The sequence below is a fragment of the Vidua macroura genome, chromosome 5 (assembly GCF_024509145.1).
Source record: "Vidua macroura isolate BioBank_ID:100142 chromosome 5, ASM2450914v1, whole genome shotgun sequence".
Lineage (NCBI taxonomy): Eukaryota > Metazoa > Chordata > Aves > Passeriformes > Viduidae > Vidua > Vidua macroura.
The window spans coordinates 7,316,678-7,334,986 of record NC_071575.1 but is presented as its reverse complement, the minus strand read 5'-3'; the positions used below and the strand labels follow the sequence as shown (position 1 = coordinate 7,334,986).

The following is an 18,309-nucleotide window of genomic DNA, read 5'->3' as shown; positions in this document are numbered from 1 at the left end:
TTTTCCACTCTCACTCTAGCACATTTTAATTTTTCATCCCTAAATTCACATGTGTTTTCCTTCAACAAGCATCTTGATCCACTTCACTGTGATTTTGCTACTTTCACTATGCTGCTTTTTACCTTGTTCCATCCAGTGGCCTCTGTTTATAGATGTTTAAGTGCTGGTGTGTTTGGAAAATGTGCATTAACAACAGGGTAAAACTCACATTAGTTTGGTCATACACAGCCAAATACTCAACAGAGGCCAAATACAGGGAGGAGGGAATCATCTACACTGCGTTCAAAAGTGGTCCCTTCCTGATGACACCTCTAAGAGACTGAGAAGAAGAAAAAAATTAATGTTTGCCCATGTGTTAGTCTGAGTGAGACAGAACTATGGGAATATTTCTCTTATCAGGAAACAATTGGGAAAATATGTCAGCATCCACAAACACTGTTTCTCATTATCATCTGCCTCATTTGAATCTTATCAAAATCTCAGCTTTGGACAGAACTCTCACTGTGATAAAGTACGGGGTCTCTAACTTGCGTCCCAAGAGACAGGCAACCACACACTGCCCCTCGAGCTGGAAATAAAATCTGTATTTCTGTTTCTGGCAAATGCATTGGGAACAAGCTGACCTCTCTTATTCTTAGATTTCTGTGACCTCTGGAGATAAATGTGGTTGTAATGAGGCTGCATTTTTCTCCTTACGGGCATTGCCAGAGATTAAGGTATCTTAAAAATAACCGTAACAAGCCAGAAACAACTCTGAACATACAGAATACATTCTTCAAATATTTAGAGCAGCATTTTCTGCAGTGCTGTGAACTCTTTGGCACTGCTTCTAAATAAAGGTTGCAGTAAAGCTGTTCTGATGCACAGTATTAGTTGTAATTTTACTTTTTTTTTCTTTCAGGGAAAAATGGCATTTGAATAGCTGAAGGCAAATTAGAAGCAAATCTTGCTAAGATATAGGATATTTTTATTGGTTTTTCCCTTTTAATCCTTGTAGCCTTGTATGATGATGGAGTACACACAAACCTACTGGTCACACTGAAAAAAGGAAGCAGCAGATATGGAGTCATTCAAGGGACTTTTCCTTTAGCATAGGTCTGCTCCAACATTCAGCAATTTTATAAAGTGTCTTTGAATTTATTTTCTTAATGTCATGGGATTCATCTCATCTATTCCTAATGATCAGTAGTGGATGCTAACATTTTTCCCTGACTAATTTTTTTGTACTCCTGCACTGCTGCTTCTGTGATTATGGATGTTTTCTCCAATTTCTTCTCAAGGCCAGCTTATTGAACTTATTTGGACTGATTTAAAATTCCACCTATATACAAAGTTAGAATTTTTTTTTTACCAGTCTTTTTTTTCCCCACATGATAAACTTCTGAAATACATTAACATCTTTGTCTTAACTCTGGCTTCAATTCTCTCCACCCAGCTTCCCTCTACTTTCAGTACACATTTTTCTATTCTTCCTTATAACTTTTTTGTGCTCTATTCTTCAACCATGTTAACCACTTCATATTCCTGTCCTTTTTCACTGTAATTACAGTTGCTTGCTATTTTTGGAAACACAATAGTCTTTGCAGCACTGGTTGATTGCTGTTCCTACCATGCCTGCTGAATCAAATATTTTACGAGTGAAGCATTGAAGAGGTGAGGGAATCAGAGAGTCATAGAATATCTTGAGATGGAAGGTCATCAAATCCTGACCCTGTACAGAAGATCCCAAAAATCACACCTGAGGATATTGTCCAAATGCTTCTTTAGCTGAAAAGATGGTCTTTGTAAAAAAGTCCTAAGTGTAGAATCTAGGGGTTAGAAAAGGCCATTTGGAGTCCCATGTGCCAGAGAATAATTTAAAAAAGGAGGTGGAGAGGAGGCCCAGCTCCCTCATCTATAGCTCTGGCAACATTTTCCTTCACCATAAATCATTTACTAGTGTTCTGTTGAGTGTATGTTCAGGCATCACAAGCAGTGTGATTCCCAGCTGAGCCAGGTGAAATTTCCAAGGGGTCTGATGTCCTGCAACGCTTACATAGTTTGTGAAGCTCAGAATGCATTAAATGGAATACCCACCACAGTTGGTGACCCTTCCAGGTGAACCTGGGCTCCATTTCAAGACTGAGATTGATTTATAGTGGTCAGCAAAGTCCACAAGAAACTCAATGGCTTTCTTTGGCTTTGATGTTCAAGCAGATTAAGTTCAAGGGAACTGACTTTGGCCCTTGATGCAGCACTCGTACAGATTTGAGCAACATGTGGGAGTCCACAAGGTCCAGAAAAGTACCAGAGGGGGATCTGGCAGTGCAGGAACAGCGCAGGAATCCTAAGATGGGACCTGTGCATGCACTGCTGAGCAAAACCATCCAGGGGCTAACACAGCCCAGGGAGTTCTTCCCTAAATTAACACAGCCTCCAGTTTAAAGCAGTTTTCTCCTCCCTGTGGGCTGTACATCTTGTCCTTTGTGTCCAGAAGCTGCAGCACAGAATGACATCCAGCATTCCAGACTCAGTTTCTTGGGGGTAGGGAGCGGCAGGATGTAGGGGATGCGTGGACTGCAAATGTGTAGTTTAACATGCAAAACCATGTGGGTAGAACCTGAAGGTAATTTTGGCAAGAGCACCTGCAAACTGAAGCTGACAGATTTTATATATGAACCTTCTCCATTATCCCCCAATGGAGGCTTTTGCACAATCTAATGAATCTTACTGTCAGGACGGGTTTTGTGGTATTCAAAACAGATTTCCCCTTTCTTAATTTCATCCCATTACTCCTAGTCAAACACTGGGAACAGCACTAAATTATCCTTTGCAGTCCTAAGGGCACAATTTGCACATGGTTATCATGTCCAACTGTGGCTGTTACTTACCAAAGTGGAGCAATACATGTGCTGCTCTTTAATCTTCCCGATAAGTCAATCTCCTCAGCCCTTGTACTGTTCTTCTGAACTACCTTCAATTTGTCACTATCTTTTTCTTTGGTTTCCTTTTTTTTTTTTTTTCTTTTTTTTTTTTTTTCCCTTCCCCCCTCTCTGGAATCTGTGCAGCTGAATGGCTGAATGCAACGATCCAGGTGTGGATTTAGCTGGGCTGTTCAGAGGAAGGCTAATTTCCCACCCCAGCACCATTGTGACTTTTACTGATACACCCACAAGTCATACACTGTCCTACTGCAATATTTAAACTTGTGCTAACGTGCTAGCCTCTGCAAGCTCCAGGCTATTTCCACTTTCAAACGCCATCCCTTCAAAGATGCTTCAAGTGTTTTATTTTTAATTATTTTCCATTTCCCCATATTATTCTCATTGTGTTTCCTGTCTCCATTTCTTTTTGCTTTCTGTGTTTCCTGCTATTTGCAAAACTTTCCAATTTAGGAGCATCTGTGATTTTTATTAGCCTGTTGTTTATTTCCAAATGATTGATGATAATACTAAAAGCAACAGTCTTTACACCAAAGCACTAAGGCTCTGTTTTATCCTGTCCAAGGCTAGACAGTTAATTTAGGAAGTGCCTTCCCCATGGCTCCCTCTTTCGTTAATGCAAAGACAGGAATCACCAAAGCATGAGTCACATTTTATGTGGGCTGAATTATTCCCTAAATTAATTAAGTTTTAGGTAAAATGGATGCAGGTTTATCTCCTTCAGTCTGAAAATGCCTTGGACTAACTTTCTGCTTTCATTTCAGCATTTTATTCCCTGTACGTTGATGTCAATTTACATTAAAAAATAAAGGGGACTTCTGTCAATCCTCTAAAATCTGGACATTTCCAACATTAAAACAAATGTTCTGATTTTGGTTACAACTGTGAAAACCAGACTAAGTGTGTTAAATTCAGTGGAGGTAGTCCAGCTCTAATTCTGAAGATGTATTTCATAATAAGGGTTGAAGTAAGAACATCTGGAGGATTTGATTCTTTGGGTTTTGTGATTGGAAAATCACATTAAGCACAGCAATTGATGCTGGAGGAAATTACTGGAACTGTGATAACTGAGCTGTCTCCATCTCCAGGTTCAAAGACTACAGAGAACCACCTTGGTCCCCACACCAGTACGAGTTTTCTAAGCAGTACTGGGCGGTCTTGTCTGCTCGCTTGGCTTTTGTGATTCTATTTCAGGTAAGTCTGCTGACACTTTCAGACACAGAAATATCATCATACATGGATCCAAATGTGTGTTCCAAAGCAGCCCATGTCCAATAGACATGGAAAGCAAGACCCACAGCTTCTTTTAGCCCTTGGCGTTAGCACTGATCCCCAAAATACCCCAGGCTTTTGAATGTTTAAGTGGACTTTGCCTACTTTTATACTCTCAGTGGCACCACTTGTAAAAAGCACATAAATGCTATGTAAGCTTGTTAACTGCTGTTCTTTACCCAAAGCAAGAAATAAACAAGTAATAAATACTCCAAGGTTTTTTGCTACTTTCTTGAATGGACAACAGTAAATTGTCCCCAGTGTGAGGATTTCATTAGCAAGGGATTTGCTATCATGGCTTGCCTTTCCAATGGCTTCCTTTTGCCCTCCTCCATGATCTGGGATCCTTCCACAACCAAATTGGGCCTATTCCTCTTTTTCAAATCTGCCTTTATTTTGTCCCCACCTGCCAATTGTTCCCAAGAGTTTCCGTGAATCTTGCCTGGTTTGTATTGCCCTCTTTTGATTCTTTGCCATGCCTTCAGTAATTTTCCACCACTGGCTGCAAAGCACTTGAAAGCAACTGGCTCTGCTGGGCTTCAAACCCTCTGCCTGCTCTGCCAGAGAACATTCCCTGGTTAATTAGCTCCATTGTCTTGGATGGGGACAGAGAGTTCATGCTAGCAGCCCTGTCAGCAAACTGCTCTCACACATTTCCAGGCATTACACAACACAACAGTCTCAAAGCATTATTGTGGCAATACAAACCCCCAAAGCATTGATTATCTATAGATTTCACAAGCAAGAAAAACTTTTTGCCCAGTCTGCTTCCTGCTTGATGTTATGAGCAGCACCTGTAATCACCTTGACACTTGAGGTTTGGGGTTTTGTCTTGCACATTGTGGTAGTGTAAAAAACAATCCTGCTTGTCAACAGACAGAAGGATTTGAGGACAGAATGGCCATGAAAGTTCTCTGCTGTGTGTTCAGGCCACACTGGAAACACACAGGTATCTTTGCTTTGTGTTTCAGTATTGGAGGATGTCCTTATATTAATGGATTCTGAACCCAGCATCAAGGAATTGGATATTGAGAACTGGGCACCTTTGGATGCCTGTAAAGAATAATGCTGAATTATCTACTAAGGCTGTGGATTATTTGATGATTCCATGTCCTTTCCTATTTCAAACCTAACTGTTTAATTCAGCCTCTACACTGAGGGGTAGTTGTGCACAAACCTGAGCTCTTTCTTGAAATAAAGCCTTAATCAACTGCTTACTACTACATACCACCAGCAAAATGTGTTTGACATCTGTCTCATAGCTGTAACAAGGGTTTGGTTTTGCTCCAGTGTGAGTATTTTGGATTTTTCATGCTTGCTTCACGTCTGTTGCTGTGCTTGCAGAACCTGGTGATGTTCCTCAGTGTTCTGGTTGACTGGATGATTCCTGACATTCCCAAGGACATCAGTGAACAGATCAAAAAGGAGAAGACCGTGCTTGTTGACTTCTTCCTGAAGGAAGAGCATGAGAAGCTGAAGCTGCTCGAAAGCTTTATGGCCCGCGACAAGCAGAAACGCAGGAGCGGGAGCAAAAGCAGAAGGAGCAGGGCTGCCAGCTTCTCCCAGTGTCACCGCAGCCCCAAGGGCAGCTTCACCTCCTTCAGCTCCCAGCACACCGTGGTGTGACTCCTGAGGGAAGGGGACAGCCTGTGCTTGCCTCTGCTTACCGTGTGATGTGATTCTGAGCCTGGAGCAAGGGAGGGAGAGAAGGGACAGGGAGAAAAGGAGGCTCTTTGCTTCCTTAGGGTCTCCAGATGTGAGAGGCTCTGTTACAATTTAAATGCCCTCTGGGCTGCAGCATTTCCAGATTTCATCAGCGCGAGATAAGGGCTATACTGGGGCTGTAGCTGGCTCCTGTGGTGACAGTGCATGCAAGCTGGGGAGGCATGCAGGAATTCTCCTGGCAGGAATTCTCCTGGCAGCCATCCCTCCTCCTGCAGATGCCCAGTGAGGCATGGGGCACTCCTGCTTTAGTCTCTATCCTTGGGCAGGTTGGACTGACTGTGGAGAAGGACTGACCATGGAGAAGTGCACACACCTCATGGTCTCATTGGCTGTAGCTGCCAGTGGAGGGTTTGCAAACATGTGGAGTCTCAAGGAGTCTTTGTGCCTTCCTAACCTATTCTGCCACAGGGTGCCACCTCTGGAGGGCATGCAGGGCTCCGGGAGATGTGGGAACAGAAGGAATTTAAATCACTGGGCACTTGCATTTATGGATATATTGTGCTTTGCTTAGCAGGAGCTGGAAGGCATGTGCTGGTGAGCAGGGAGGCCATCAGAATGGCTGAAGCTGCCAGAACCAGGGAAGCTCCTTGGCACCCATTGTCCTGAACAAAAAGCTAAAACCAAACCTTGCATGTTTGATTCTTCTCTCACTTAGTCTTGGAATTCAGCCAGTGTCAAGAAGAATCATAACACTGAACCACCAGTGCAAAGCTGAGGAGTGAGAATGGAATCAAGCCCTGGAAATCATGTGGCATCTCCATGTACACAGCATGTAAAGTAACAAAAATCGCTGCTGTTGTGATTTACTGTAAAGTAAAATATTTTGCAGAACTGCATTTCACTGGAAGATATACATATTCACTAACCAAGCTTTCACCTACAAGCATTTAAGGAATAACTTTACTCGGTCATGAATGAAAATTAAACTTTCTTAAAAAATCTGTTTCTTTTCCTATTGATTTTGTCTCTAACTCAGCTTGAAATTCAGACTCTGGACAAAAGGTTTTCTTCTCATTTTGTCTTCTCAACAATACTTTCAAAACCAGAAAAAATACAAACCAAAAGAAATACTTCAGCTTCAGCCATTCTACAAAAGAAATACTTCAGCTTCAGCTATTCTATTCAGGATTGCTCTTTAACATAATAATCTTATTTATATATTTCTGAAGCCTAAGATTTTACTAGTCTTAGATGAAAAGATTTTTCTCTGTGGCAACTTTTGGTACATAATGGGAAGTGCAAAAATAATTTCTTCTTTCATTCAGTGCCCAAACTAAGGCACATCAAAATGGGAGAACTGTTTCAGGATGGCTGAAATGGAAAAAAAAAAATTTTCTTCGATTTTCATTTTAAAAATTTACTTTTGGGTTATTTATTCCTTCAACATAGAAATGGAATTTGAAACTATAATGTCGTCTGGAATAAAATTGCAAATGTTTAACTTTGTTGAAAAAAAAGTCCTCTCCAAATATTTTCCTCTTTTTTCCTGTCAAAACTCCTTGTTTTATTTTGTTTTAATTTTGTTAGGTGATTGAATGATTTTTTTTTGTTTGTTTGTTTGTTTGTTTTTTAAGTCTTTGGCTCCCTCATGGAAACCTGTGACACGGCTGAGACATAACTTTTGATTTCCCCCTCTAAGATCAACATTTAAATGAGGGAACAGTATCTCCTCCAAAACAAATTGTCTCATTTTACTTTCAAAAGGCCAACAAAGCCCTGTTGGGGATTCCATGGTCTAATGTATTAAGATAGTCAATATTAATAATATCTATTCCCTCTTTAACACTAAGGGGATGCTCTGCTGGTGGACCTGGGGATTTGAAACTGTTGGGGCTTTGGAATTATCTGTGTTTGTTTTTTGCAACCCTAGTTTTTTGAAATTCAATCAATTCTCTTCACTCCAAAAAGCCTCTGTTTCTAAACAGTAGAAATATCAGTCTTGTTTGTCATAATTCTTCCTTTCCTTTTTCCAGGAATTTGGGAGGGTGTGCAGAAATGGATTTAGAAAGGGGCTGCACACAGGTTGCACGGCGATGAAGGATATTCAGAATTAAGGGTTTCCTTAAAATAGCACCATTTTGTACATTTTGTACACCCTCCCTCCACCCAGGAAATACCTTTTTAAAAGCTGTGAGTCACTCCAAAGCAGTCAGAAAAATGTTATCCCAAAGTCAAGTGCATTAGGCTGTTGTTACACAGGATTTCCATAACAAGCAACCAAAATGCTTGCTGTGGTCCAAAAATGATAAAGTTTTTCTAGATTTCCTGGCACAAGGAACCAGAGAAGCCAGCAGATGTACACTGATGCTCTGCAAGTTCTCATGAGGTCACCCAAACAAGGCTGGGAAAGAGGCATGGCAGCAATCCCGGCTGATGTCCAGATGGGATCTCCCCTGATATCACAAACAGGACCGGCAGCTCAATTATCTTTATCTCTGATACGCTCGCTGTTTAAACTTGAGAGTTTCATTCACTGAGGATTCCTGCACGTTTGGTACCTGACTCAGGTGCACTCCCTGAGGACTGCACCCTTTGTTGCATTTCTATGGCAACCTCTGGATTCTCCTGACACCGCTTCCCATCAGCTGCTGTAATTGTAGATCACTGATCAGGTATTCGGTCATTCTCAGGTTCCAGCTTATCTTTTTTGGACAAAGCCAGACTTTATCTGCCCCTTCTTTATCAGCAGGATAATTGTAAGTCTACCCACAGAGCTCCCCCTTGCCATAAGTTGTGCTTCAGAAGCAGAGAATGGCTGTTCCAAGACATGTGCATGGGGAGCTCTCCATGGGGACCAAGGGGATAGGGATGCAAGTAGAAGCACAAAGGTAACAAAACCTGTGGGCTATTGTCACTCCTTGCTTTAGCAATGTAAACCAGCTAAAATCTCTGCAGGGAAAAGGGGAAAAAATAAGTGGAGAAGGAATTGCATACAAATTCAGTGCAAAATTTCATACCCATTTTGGACCACTCCAGATATTAAGTGGAAACCCCAATTAAACAGGCAAATAAATGAAAAGCAGTATGTCTGTGTATGTGAGTAGCTAACACCACACTGGGTGCTACAGCTAGTTCCAAACCTCCAGCTCCACACTCTAGTATGCATGGAGCCTCATCAATAGGAACATTTGAACCTGCACATCTAATTAGAGCAGTGCAAATAGGAAGCAACAAAAAGGAGGAATGGAATGGTTTGTATAAAGCTTTACCAGCTCCAGCTGGATGTGACCCTGTCAGGCAATGTGAGGTGTGTTTACCTGCCCAGCAGAAACTCCAGAGTTTGCTGCTCCGTTTACCACAACTTCTCCCTGGGACTGCTGGTGCAGGGTAGTTTCAAACAGCTTTCAGGAGTTATTCAGGAGAAGAAATGGATCCAGATGAAAGGAGCTCCCTGCTCCAGAGTCACTCCTTACTCAAATGCCATCGGTTAGAGCATCTGTCTGATCCACACAGCCACGTGAACCCTCTCACTGTGCTTATCTTTAGTTTTAAAGGGGGTTTTCAGGAACTGAGTGAAGCTGTGGGAATGTTGGCCTTTTCTGTCATGTCTTCTTCATGCAGACCTGCCCACTTTTTTAATCATCAGCCTTAGATACCTTTTTTTTTTGTGATGGGTATCACTGGCTTTTCAGTCCTCATCTCAGGATATAAAAAACTTTGCTATCTACACCATTCCTACAACTCCAACATTCATGACACACAAACCTTTCCTTTTTCCAAGAAGAAAAGGGTGACCTCTCTGGAAGTCTGCCTGTTAAATAATTGCTTGGAAATACCCAGTCCACCATGCACAATATTCACCACTGTTGGCAATAAACTCCTCTGACTACAGCAATATAACATCTGTTGCTGCTCTGCAGTCTCGCCCTTTAATTAACCACAGGTGGTCTCTCTGTTCCCCGTCTGGTCTAATTATTTTGCTTTTGAAAAGAAAATATAAGCCAGTTTTTTTTTTTTGTTTTTTTTTTTTGTGACCTGTTCTTTGTAGGTAAATTCCTGCACACCTTGTACTGGATAAGATGTCCTGTGTGTCCAGGAACACAAAATTTCAGATACAACAGTAGAATTGCATTTAAAGGTAGGAGAGGAGGAGAATTTACACCTGAACTCCCAATTCTTACCTTGCAAGGGCCACCACTCCATGATTCACCTGAAAGGCCTGCAGACAATGGAGCTGAAGAGTATTTTTAGCAAAAAAATGAGTACAGAGTCTGTATGCACCACATGCATCTTTTTCAAGGAAAGGTCTGCCTGAGTTTTTTACTAAATGTGTTTTAATCTGTCCTAAATCCCCCAGTACTACCAAAACTCTGAATGTTCCCTGCAGTTCCCATCCTTTACCCATCATCTGCAAATGTATTCAATTATTAATTGTGTATTCAATTATTAATGGCTGCATTAATTAACAGGATGCCTTGCTGCCTCTTTCCCACCCCCAGAAGAATTGTTAAAATCAACCAGATTCCATAAGAGCTGCCGAGAGAGACTCATAATTCTCTTTATTTGTGCATAATGATCTAATGAAATATTTTTATTTTTGTGCATTTTCAGTTGCTTGTTGACACAATCCTGCAGCTTTATTTTTCTGGATTCTTAGGACTCTCACTAAAAACAAGTCCTCTATTGACAGTGTTTCCAAGCCACTCCTGGTTCCACAGATATAGCTTCAATGAGCAAAGTGATCACTATCAAAGGATTATATGTGTCTCTAATGCAGCCACCTGAGGCAAGGCAGAATCAAACCTCACTGGAATCAGTGAAAGTCTTTCTTTTGGCTTCAGTATCCCCTTGAGCTGAGGGTTTTTTTTTCTCTATTCAATTCTGTGTGCAGCTTTTAACCAGATAGGTAGAGAAATTGGGATAGCAGTGGAAAAATGTGCATCCCCAGCAAACTTCCATTGCTGTGGCCTTCAGTGAGTCCCACTGTGGAAAATGTGCACTGCCAGCAGTTTGGGATTTGACCCTGCATTTTCCAGAGATGGGATCACCCTCCAAAACTGGCTGGCCAATTTCATCTGCATTCATCCTGATGTTAGGGCTGGCTTTAGTGAACTTGATTTTCAGAACTGTGCTTCCATGTGGGAAGGGCTTAAGGCAGACACAACTGTGAGTCACTTTTGAAAGCTTATCATCTTTGAATTTAAATATATAAGGAATGTTGATCCACCATCTGGTTAAATCTGTGCAGTTTATGTCACAGATATCAATCCTTATATCAGGCTCCCTGTTATCTGACATTGTAGTGTCTGATTTCAGTAACTTCAGGGATGCAATTAAGAGGGAAGCAATGTGATCCATCAGGTTGGAAAGGCTACTGCAGCCCTCCAACTGAGCCATGCATTTTTGGGAAAGACAGTGGAAGTTGTGCCTTTAGGACCAGAAGGAAACTAGGTAGGAAGGTGGAAATGGGCAAGGAGAGGAGATCCCTGAAGCTGTGGGGATAATGAGGGGCTCTGCACAATTTTTGCTGGTATGTCAGAGCCTCCCAGTGTCTTATTCCAGTCCACAGCCTCATTCTTTGCTGGAGGAAGCTGTTCTCTGCTTAAAGGGAAATCACAGGAAGAAATCACAGCCCTACAGCAATCTGCCCCACAAGGTAAAGTCCATTTCTGGAGTGACTCTTGACTTTCCTGATGCAAAAGGCAGCAGAAATTCAAGCAAAAACCTTGCACAAATATACAGAGGTCTTCTGACATTTTCTGCCCAGCATTTAAACAGAGAGTCCTCTCCTAATGAGTTAATTCTTAAGAGGATTATTTTCCCAGGGCTTTCCCAGTAGCCACTTTAAATAAGGGACAAACAAACATGCCAATAGTCTTATATTCAATCTTACAGGTGTGGTTTAAGCTTTCCTCTGGCATCTAGTTTTTAGTTTTTCTCCCATCTATTACAAAGCTTTTTTCAAATTATTATTATTTTAACACGACAGCTATATATGACTTGTACAACTCAAATCTCAACTAAATTCAACAAAACATCCTCTGTTGATGCTAGGAAAGAGTTTTGACTTGTTTTTGTTGTTGTTTTGCTACATCTAATCTTTTGAGATACAACAACATATTTTCATAAGAGTTTGGAAACACAGAAGGTCAGTAAGAACCCTGTGAGGATATTTAGATCTAGAATTGTATTCTTACTGCCAGGACTGATTAAGAACCTGAAAAAGGGGAAGATTTAGTTTACAAAATGTGGACTTAGCTATAAAACCAAAATAAATCAACAGTAAAGACTGGATTAAGGAGTTGTGGTTTTTTTTTTGTCTTTTTTTTTTTTTTCTTTGTCTTTTTTTTTGTTTTCTGACAAGAATAAATAAATATGCCCCTGACATACTTTGTTTATTCCAATGACATGTAGACCTGGTTCCAGTAGATGGAGCAAGAAAGCAGAAGGAAAGCAATGCCACACACCCAGGGCACTCAATCAGAGGAGATAGATATGGAGCCACAGCATCGTTTAGGGTGGAAAGGACCTTTAAAATCATCACATCCAACGTGTTCATGGGGCAGGACATGAACTGCACACAGGTTCACAGAACAAGCTACAAAGAATCAGAGGAGAAAGCACTCTGAAAGCTACTCCATGGCTTCAAGTTCAGTCAGGAACATTCTTCACCTAACTGACTCTGACAGGAGTTTTTCCTTGGAATTGGCTTAGTAGCTGAAGAAAAATAACTTGGGATTTTCTCCAAAGCCAAGAAAATAGATTAATTATAACTGGCTTGTTATTCTCTTGGCTTTAGTGGAGATTACAGCAGCTTAATCCTTCAGCAAAAGCTAATGCTGTGAAGAAGTATTAAAAGAGACAAGCTTTACATCTCCCATATGATCTCCAGCCTCTCATTTCTCACTGCCTTTCTCCTCTGACTCTGCGTGCGCTGAATGTTTTATTGTTTATTATCAGTTTGTGTGTCATGACAGGGATCACGTGCCCTGCACAGGCACAAACCAGCTGAGCCCCAGCTCCTGGGGGACACCACAGCATTTCAGGAGCCAAAATAAGGCCAAGCTCTTCATTTGGGATGAAACAACTTTTTTATTATTGTTACTATAATTTTTTATTTTCTCTTCTGCCCAAGTTAATATCTTCTAAAGAAGTTAACATCTTCTAAAAAACCAAATAAAACCCACCACCAAAACAAGCCCCCCCTTGTTTTGGTGGAAATGAATGAGAAGAGGTCACGCTGAAATCAGTGATTTTTTTTTTTTTTCACTGGACCTATTTATCACAGAAACCTCCGGCAGACAAGCAGCAACATCCGCGAGGTCTGCGTCCTGTCATCGTCTCAGGAAATCTGTGACACCCAGCTGAAGGGAAAAGGGAACATCTGGGAGCACTGCTCCTTCCTTGCTCACACTTCCAGGTTCAGGGGAAGTCAGATATTTTTCTTCTTGCTCCTTCCCTAACTCCCAAAGCTGAGACTCAACCCTGTGGGACCATCTCCAAGCCCTGTGTGGTCACCCCCACTGGCAGGTATTTTACAGGCAATTTGCACAGGAGTTTTTTGACAGCAATGATCTGCTTGGCTTCACTTCCCAACTTCATCTCTCTGTGATTTCCTGAGTCCCCTTGCCAAAACTGGGCTGACCAAGTTGTACTGAAAATATGTGGTCAATTTCCTTTAAAAATCATATAGAAAAAAACCACCCAAGTCCCAAGAAAACTGTAGCAAAGATGCTAAATTCCTTTAAAAGTGCCTGCTTTCTGAAAGGCATTTTTGACAGAGACTCTGTGTCTGTGTTTCCCATGTGTAGGACCTGGCTGGGATGAGATGCTGGTGCTGGCACCTGCCTGCCAGGCTGCCTTCAAACTGTGGCTGGGCAGACTCGGATGGGGCACACACATCATGGAATCATGGAATCATGGAATGGTTTGGGTTGCAGGGGACCTTAAAGATAATCTCAACCCAACCCCTGCTGTGGTGTAACTGAGGCCTTCCAGTGCCTGAAGGGAGCCCACAGGAAAGATGGAGAAAGACTCTGGACATGGGCCTGGAGTGACAGGACAAGGGGGAATGGCTTCACACTGACAGAGAGCAGGGTTAGATTGGATATTGGGAAGAAATTCTTCCCTGTGAGGGTGCTGAGGCCCTGGCACAGGTTGCCCAGAGAAGCTGTGGCTGCCCCATCCCTGGCAGTGTCCAAGGCCAGGCTGGATGGGGCTCTGAGCAGCCTGGGCTAGTGGAAGGTATAGGTGGTTCCTGTGCTGAGGTTCCCATCCCAGGGCCAGCAGCAAATCCATGTTGGTGCCGTGGTCGTTCTTTTATTCCCCTCCTTTCTGTGACATGTTTCTGGGGCTGCTTCAGCTTCAGAGTGCCCAACTGTGGTTCGTAATGTCACGTCAGCCTTGCAGCAGCATGGGAGCATCTGTGCCTGTAGTGCATTATAGACTGCAGTGGTTCTTCCTGCTGCAGGTAACCTCAGCAGGTTTGTATGGTTCCCTAGTTTCTCTCTCTTTTGATTAAAAAAAATCAAACAAAAAACCAAGACAAATAAAAATCTGCCAGTTTTTCTACCAATTAATTCTCCCTTATCAGGTTCAAAAGCAATGACACTCGTGTCCAACAAAAGAAGCCTTTTCTCAGATGTTCCCTGGAGGTCTGCTGTTCCCTGGTGGTCCTGCAGCAGGTCAGCCAGGAGCAGAGAGGGAGCTGAGGCGTGTCTGGAGCAGGGGGTACAGGGCAGCCAAGGGAAAGGACAGGGATGCTCCCCCCTCACTGCAGGTGTGTGCTCAGGCACACACCACTCATACGCTGCAGGGGCAAGAGGAGGAGGAGGGTGGGCACCTGACGGGAAGAGGTAAACCCAGCTCTCCTCTCCACTTTCTCTCCCTCCAGTAAGAGGACAAGAGATGAGAGTGAAGAGAGCTGGAGGCAGGGAAGGAAGGGAGCCAGGGAGAAGGAGGCTGTGCTCACACAGCATTTCACAGCTGTCCCCTGCCACTGCTCGGACAAACAACTGCACGGACAAACAACCACACAGAGCCCTTCCCAAGCTGCACAGGACCAGGCCCTCTGCCCGGGCCTGGGGAAGCACAACAGTGAGGGAACTTAGTGCAGAGAGATATCTGGCACTGTTAATTAGTCGATATTTGCAGAGAATCTCTGTCTGGACATAAACATTTTCCATTCCAAGCTGTCACAGAGTTGCCCATATCAGCCACTCAGGCATCACTGCCCCACATGGCACATCCTTGCAGAGATGGTGCACCTCAAAGAAGCACAAGGGCAAAGAATTCTGCTCTGAATGTCTGTAAATAATTTTTAATTAACACCAACTTGGGGAAAAAAAAAAAGAAGTGTTTTGCTTGTAGATGCTTTATGATGGGAAAGGATGAGATTTGTTAAATAAATAATTCCTTTTGAATTAGTCACCATGTCCAATTAAGTGATACCAAAGGGACAAGGAATCAGAAGAGCAAGTTCGTAGGAATATCTAGCTGAAACATAAGATAAAATAGTATTTGAAAATATCAAAATAAACAGCGTGTGCGAATGTTTTTCTTGGGATGAGCCAAGGGAAATATTTTCCTGGGGTTTGGCCCATACAATATGCAACAGATGAAACCAATCTGGTTGTTCTTTTGAATGAATTGCACAATTAGTGGATAAAGGGAGATCTAGTGGATGCTCAAGCAAAGCCTGTGTGTCATTTGAGCAGCATTACCCTCTAAATCCTGATGTTTGGGTCCTGCCTTATCCTACAATTGACTTTCTTTGTTGGTGGTGTGACTCCTTTGACTCCAAGGGACCGATTTCACCTGTTGGAAAGAGGAAACATCTCTTTGATTCCTGGCGAAAATTTTAGATTTTTCAGCTCTACTGGCAAGAAGTCCACACTTGCTGGGGGATTTTTCTGCTCCTTTTAAACAGAGATACAATTAACATCTCTAACGTGATGCCGGGAAAATCTATTAGTCACAGCCAAACCATCCAGGCAGCCCAGGGGATCCTCTGCCCTTGCAGTGCTGCTGCCAAGGGTTTCCTAAAGCCTGCTGGGTTTTCATTCCAGCAGCTACATGTGGCTTCTCAGCACAGCCGTGGATGTGGAGACCAGACATCCCCCTTGGAGTGGCCACCTGCTCTGCCCTCTCACACTCTGGCACCAATCACCAAAGCAGAGGTGAGATCCTTTAAGATCCAGTAAGAAATTCCAGATGCTGTGCTGTCACTGCTGAGGCACACTCCCCATCTGCTCCTGCTCCCTTCCTGTGTAAGACCCAGGGGAACTTCAGGGAGCTCTGACGGACAACTCCAGCTCTGGAAATGAGACAAGACAACACACAAAAGGTGAGATTTAAATGCCTGTTGTGGCACATGGTGAGCATTAAATGCAGAAGAGGCTCTGACATGACACTGTGCACAAATTTCTATTAAAACACAAAATTTGTCTCTATCCACAGTACAATTTGCTAGTAACAGTAAACCCGAATTTCCCAGCAGTATTCAGGAAGGATGTTTTTTTTTAGTGTATGCTTGTGTGTATCCCTGGTTTGTGAGATTTCCAGACTCAAAGCTATGTGAAGCTGGGAGGAGCTTTGGGAGCTTGTATCAGCAAGACGTGAACAAAAGTGGTCATAAACCTACTGTAACAATCAAAAAAAAAAAAAAAAAAAAAAGAAGAAGATGAAACCCAAATAATAAACCAGCAATAAAATACTACTTACACAAGAGCTTTGTTTCTGCCTCTGCCAAGGGACAAAAAGCTCAAAGGATAATTTGTGTCCAGCTGAGGCACAAACAGAGCTATCCTGCATTACTGAGATGAAGGAAGTGCAAAAAGGCACACAAGGATTTTTTTACTTCCCCTTTGCACATCTGCCTTGTATTATTCCTGGAATCCTGATGTGAGTGCATCTGAGGGAAGGATTTGGAGAGTGTTACCTGCTCAGCAGAACTGGGTGTTTGCAGGTGGACTGGCAGGGCTGTTGGAGGTGGCTCTGGGGAACAGCTCAATTTGTTGAATTCTTCCATCTCCAACACTAAATAGAGATTATCAGAGAGAAATATTAAAGGTTGATTGTTTCCTTCTCTGCCTTAGAAGTGTTGGTATGCGTTGGGTATCCCCTACCAAAATTGATTCAGAAATGGTGCTGAGCATTGTAGTGAGGGAAGGAAGTGTTATTCAAGCTAGTCCTTGTGCTGGCCTGGGATCACCTTTCAATAATAATGCATCTTGTTGCAGAAATTGGGACAAACTCTCCCTTTGCCATGGGAGATTTTACTCAAATGAGTGAAAAATGAATCTACATTAATCTCAGCTTTCAGGAGTAGGCCTTTTAATAATGACTAAATGCATGGCAGATATGTGATAGAACATGGTAAGAAGTCAGAGAAAAATGGGGTACCTCTAAAGGGATGGGATAAGTTATTTATTTGTTTATTTATTTAATTTGTTTTTTACATACCACGGTTACCAGATTCATTCAAAACTTTTTATGTTCTTTTTACATTTCCCATCCCTATTCCCTTCAGAATGGTTCTCCCAGGATTTTAACTAAATAGATAAGAGAAAGAGGTTAAGCTTTTGCACTGGTGGTATAAACCCTTCTTCACCTGCTAATTGCTCCAGGGACATTATTTATGGCCATAATTGATATTATTGAAATTAAATAGCAGGAGACCTTGTGTCTGGCTGCTGGAGTATGACAGGTAGCTCACTTTCCACCTTTTCATTTTAAAAACAGGCTCTCCTTGGCCCACATGTCTGTCCCACAGAAATATGGCAGTGCTGAATTCCCAGATGTAAGTGTGCTGCCTCCATCCTGTCCCTGCTGACATCCAGCACTGGTTATCCAAGCTTTCATCCCTTCGTCTTTAAAACACTGCCATCTGTTGTTTCCAGACGGTTCAGTCTTCTGTTTATCCAAAACCTTGTTCCAGGCCATATGGAAAAAATATCTATTTTCAATTAACCATCACATTTTCTTAAAATATACTACAGCAATGAGAAAAAAATAGGCCTTGCTTACGCAGAGCTGCTCGGGAAGGGGGTGACATTTTATTACGCACTGGAGCTTCAAGAGTTTGACCATGTGGCCATTCAGAACATTCAGATACCACAGAAGCCGCCAATTTTGCAATAACACAAACATGCTTAAAGCATTTGAAAGCTGTTATCATATATATATATATATATATATATTTTGCTGATATTAACACATTTATCAAGTGATTTCCATAGAACACTTTTCTAAATAGGCCATTTTCAGCATTTTCCTTCTGCAGTCAGAAACTCCTCATAGAATCATTAAATGGGTTGGGTTGGAGGGGACCTTGAAGATCATCTCGTTCCAAACCCCTGCCATGGGAAGGGATACCTTTCACATTTCGGGTTGCTCAGGATTCCATCCTGGCTCTTCCAGGTTAGTTTCCTCCCAAAATTCTCCTGTACTT

General features: G+C 42.3%; 1 protein-coding gene across 1 annotated transcript in view; it reads left to right on the top strand.

Moving 5' to 3' along the window:
- The window catches only part of ANO2 (anoctamin 2), a 138,094-nt gene extending 131,235 nt beyond the window's left edge, over positions 1 to 6,859 (top strand). The window contains exons 23-24 of the mRNA XM_053977572.1: positions 4,010 to 4,115; positions 5,538 to 6,859. Of these exons, the coding sequence (XP_053833547.1) occupies positions 4,010 to 4,115; positions 5,538 to 5,819 (388 nt within the window). The 3' untranslated portion in view covers positions 5,820 to 6,859. The remainder of the gene's footprint in view (positions 1 to 4,009; positions 4,116 to 5,537) is intronic.
- The last annotated feature ends 11,450 nt before the right edge of the window (positions 6,860 to 18,309 follow it).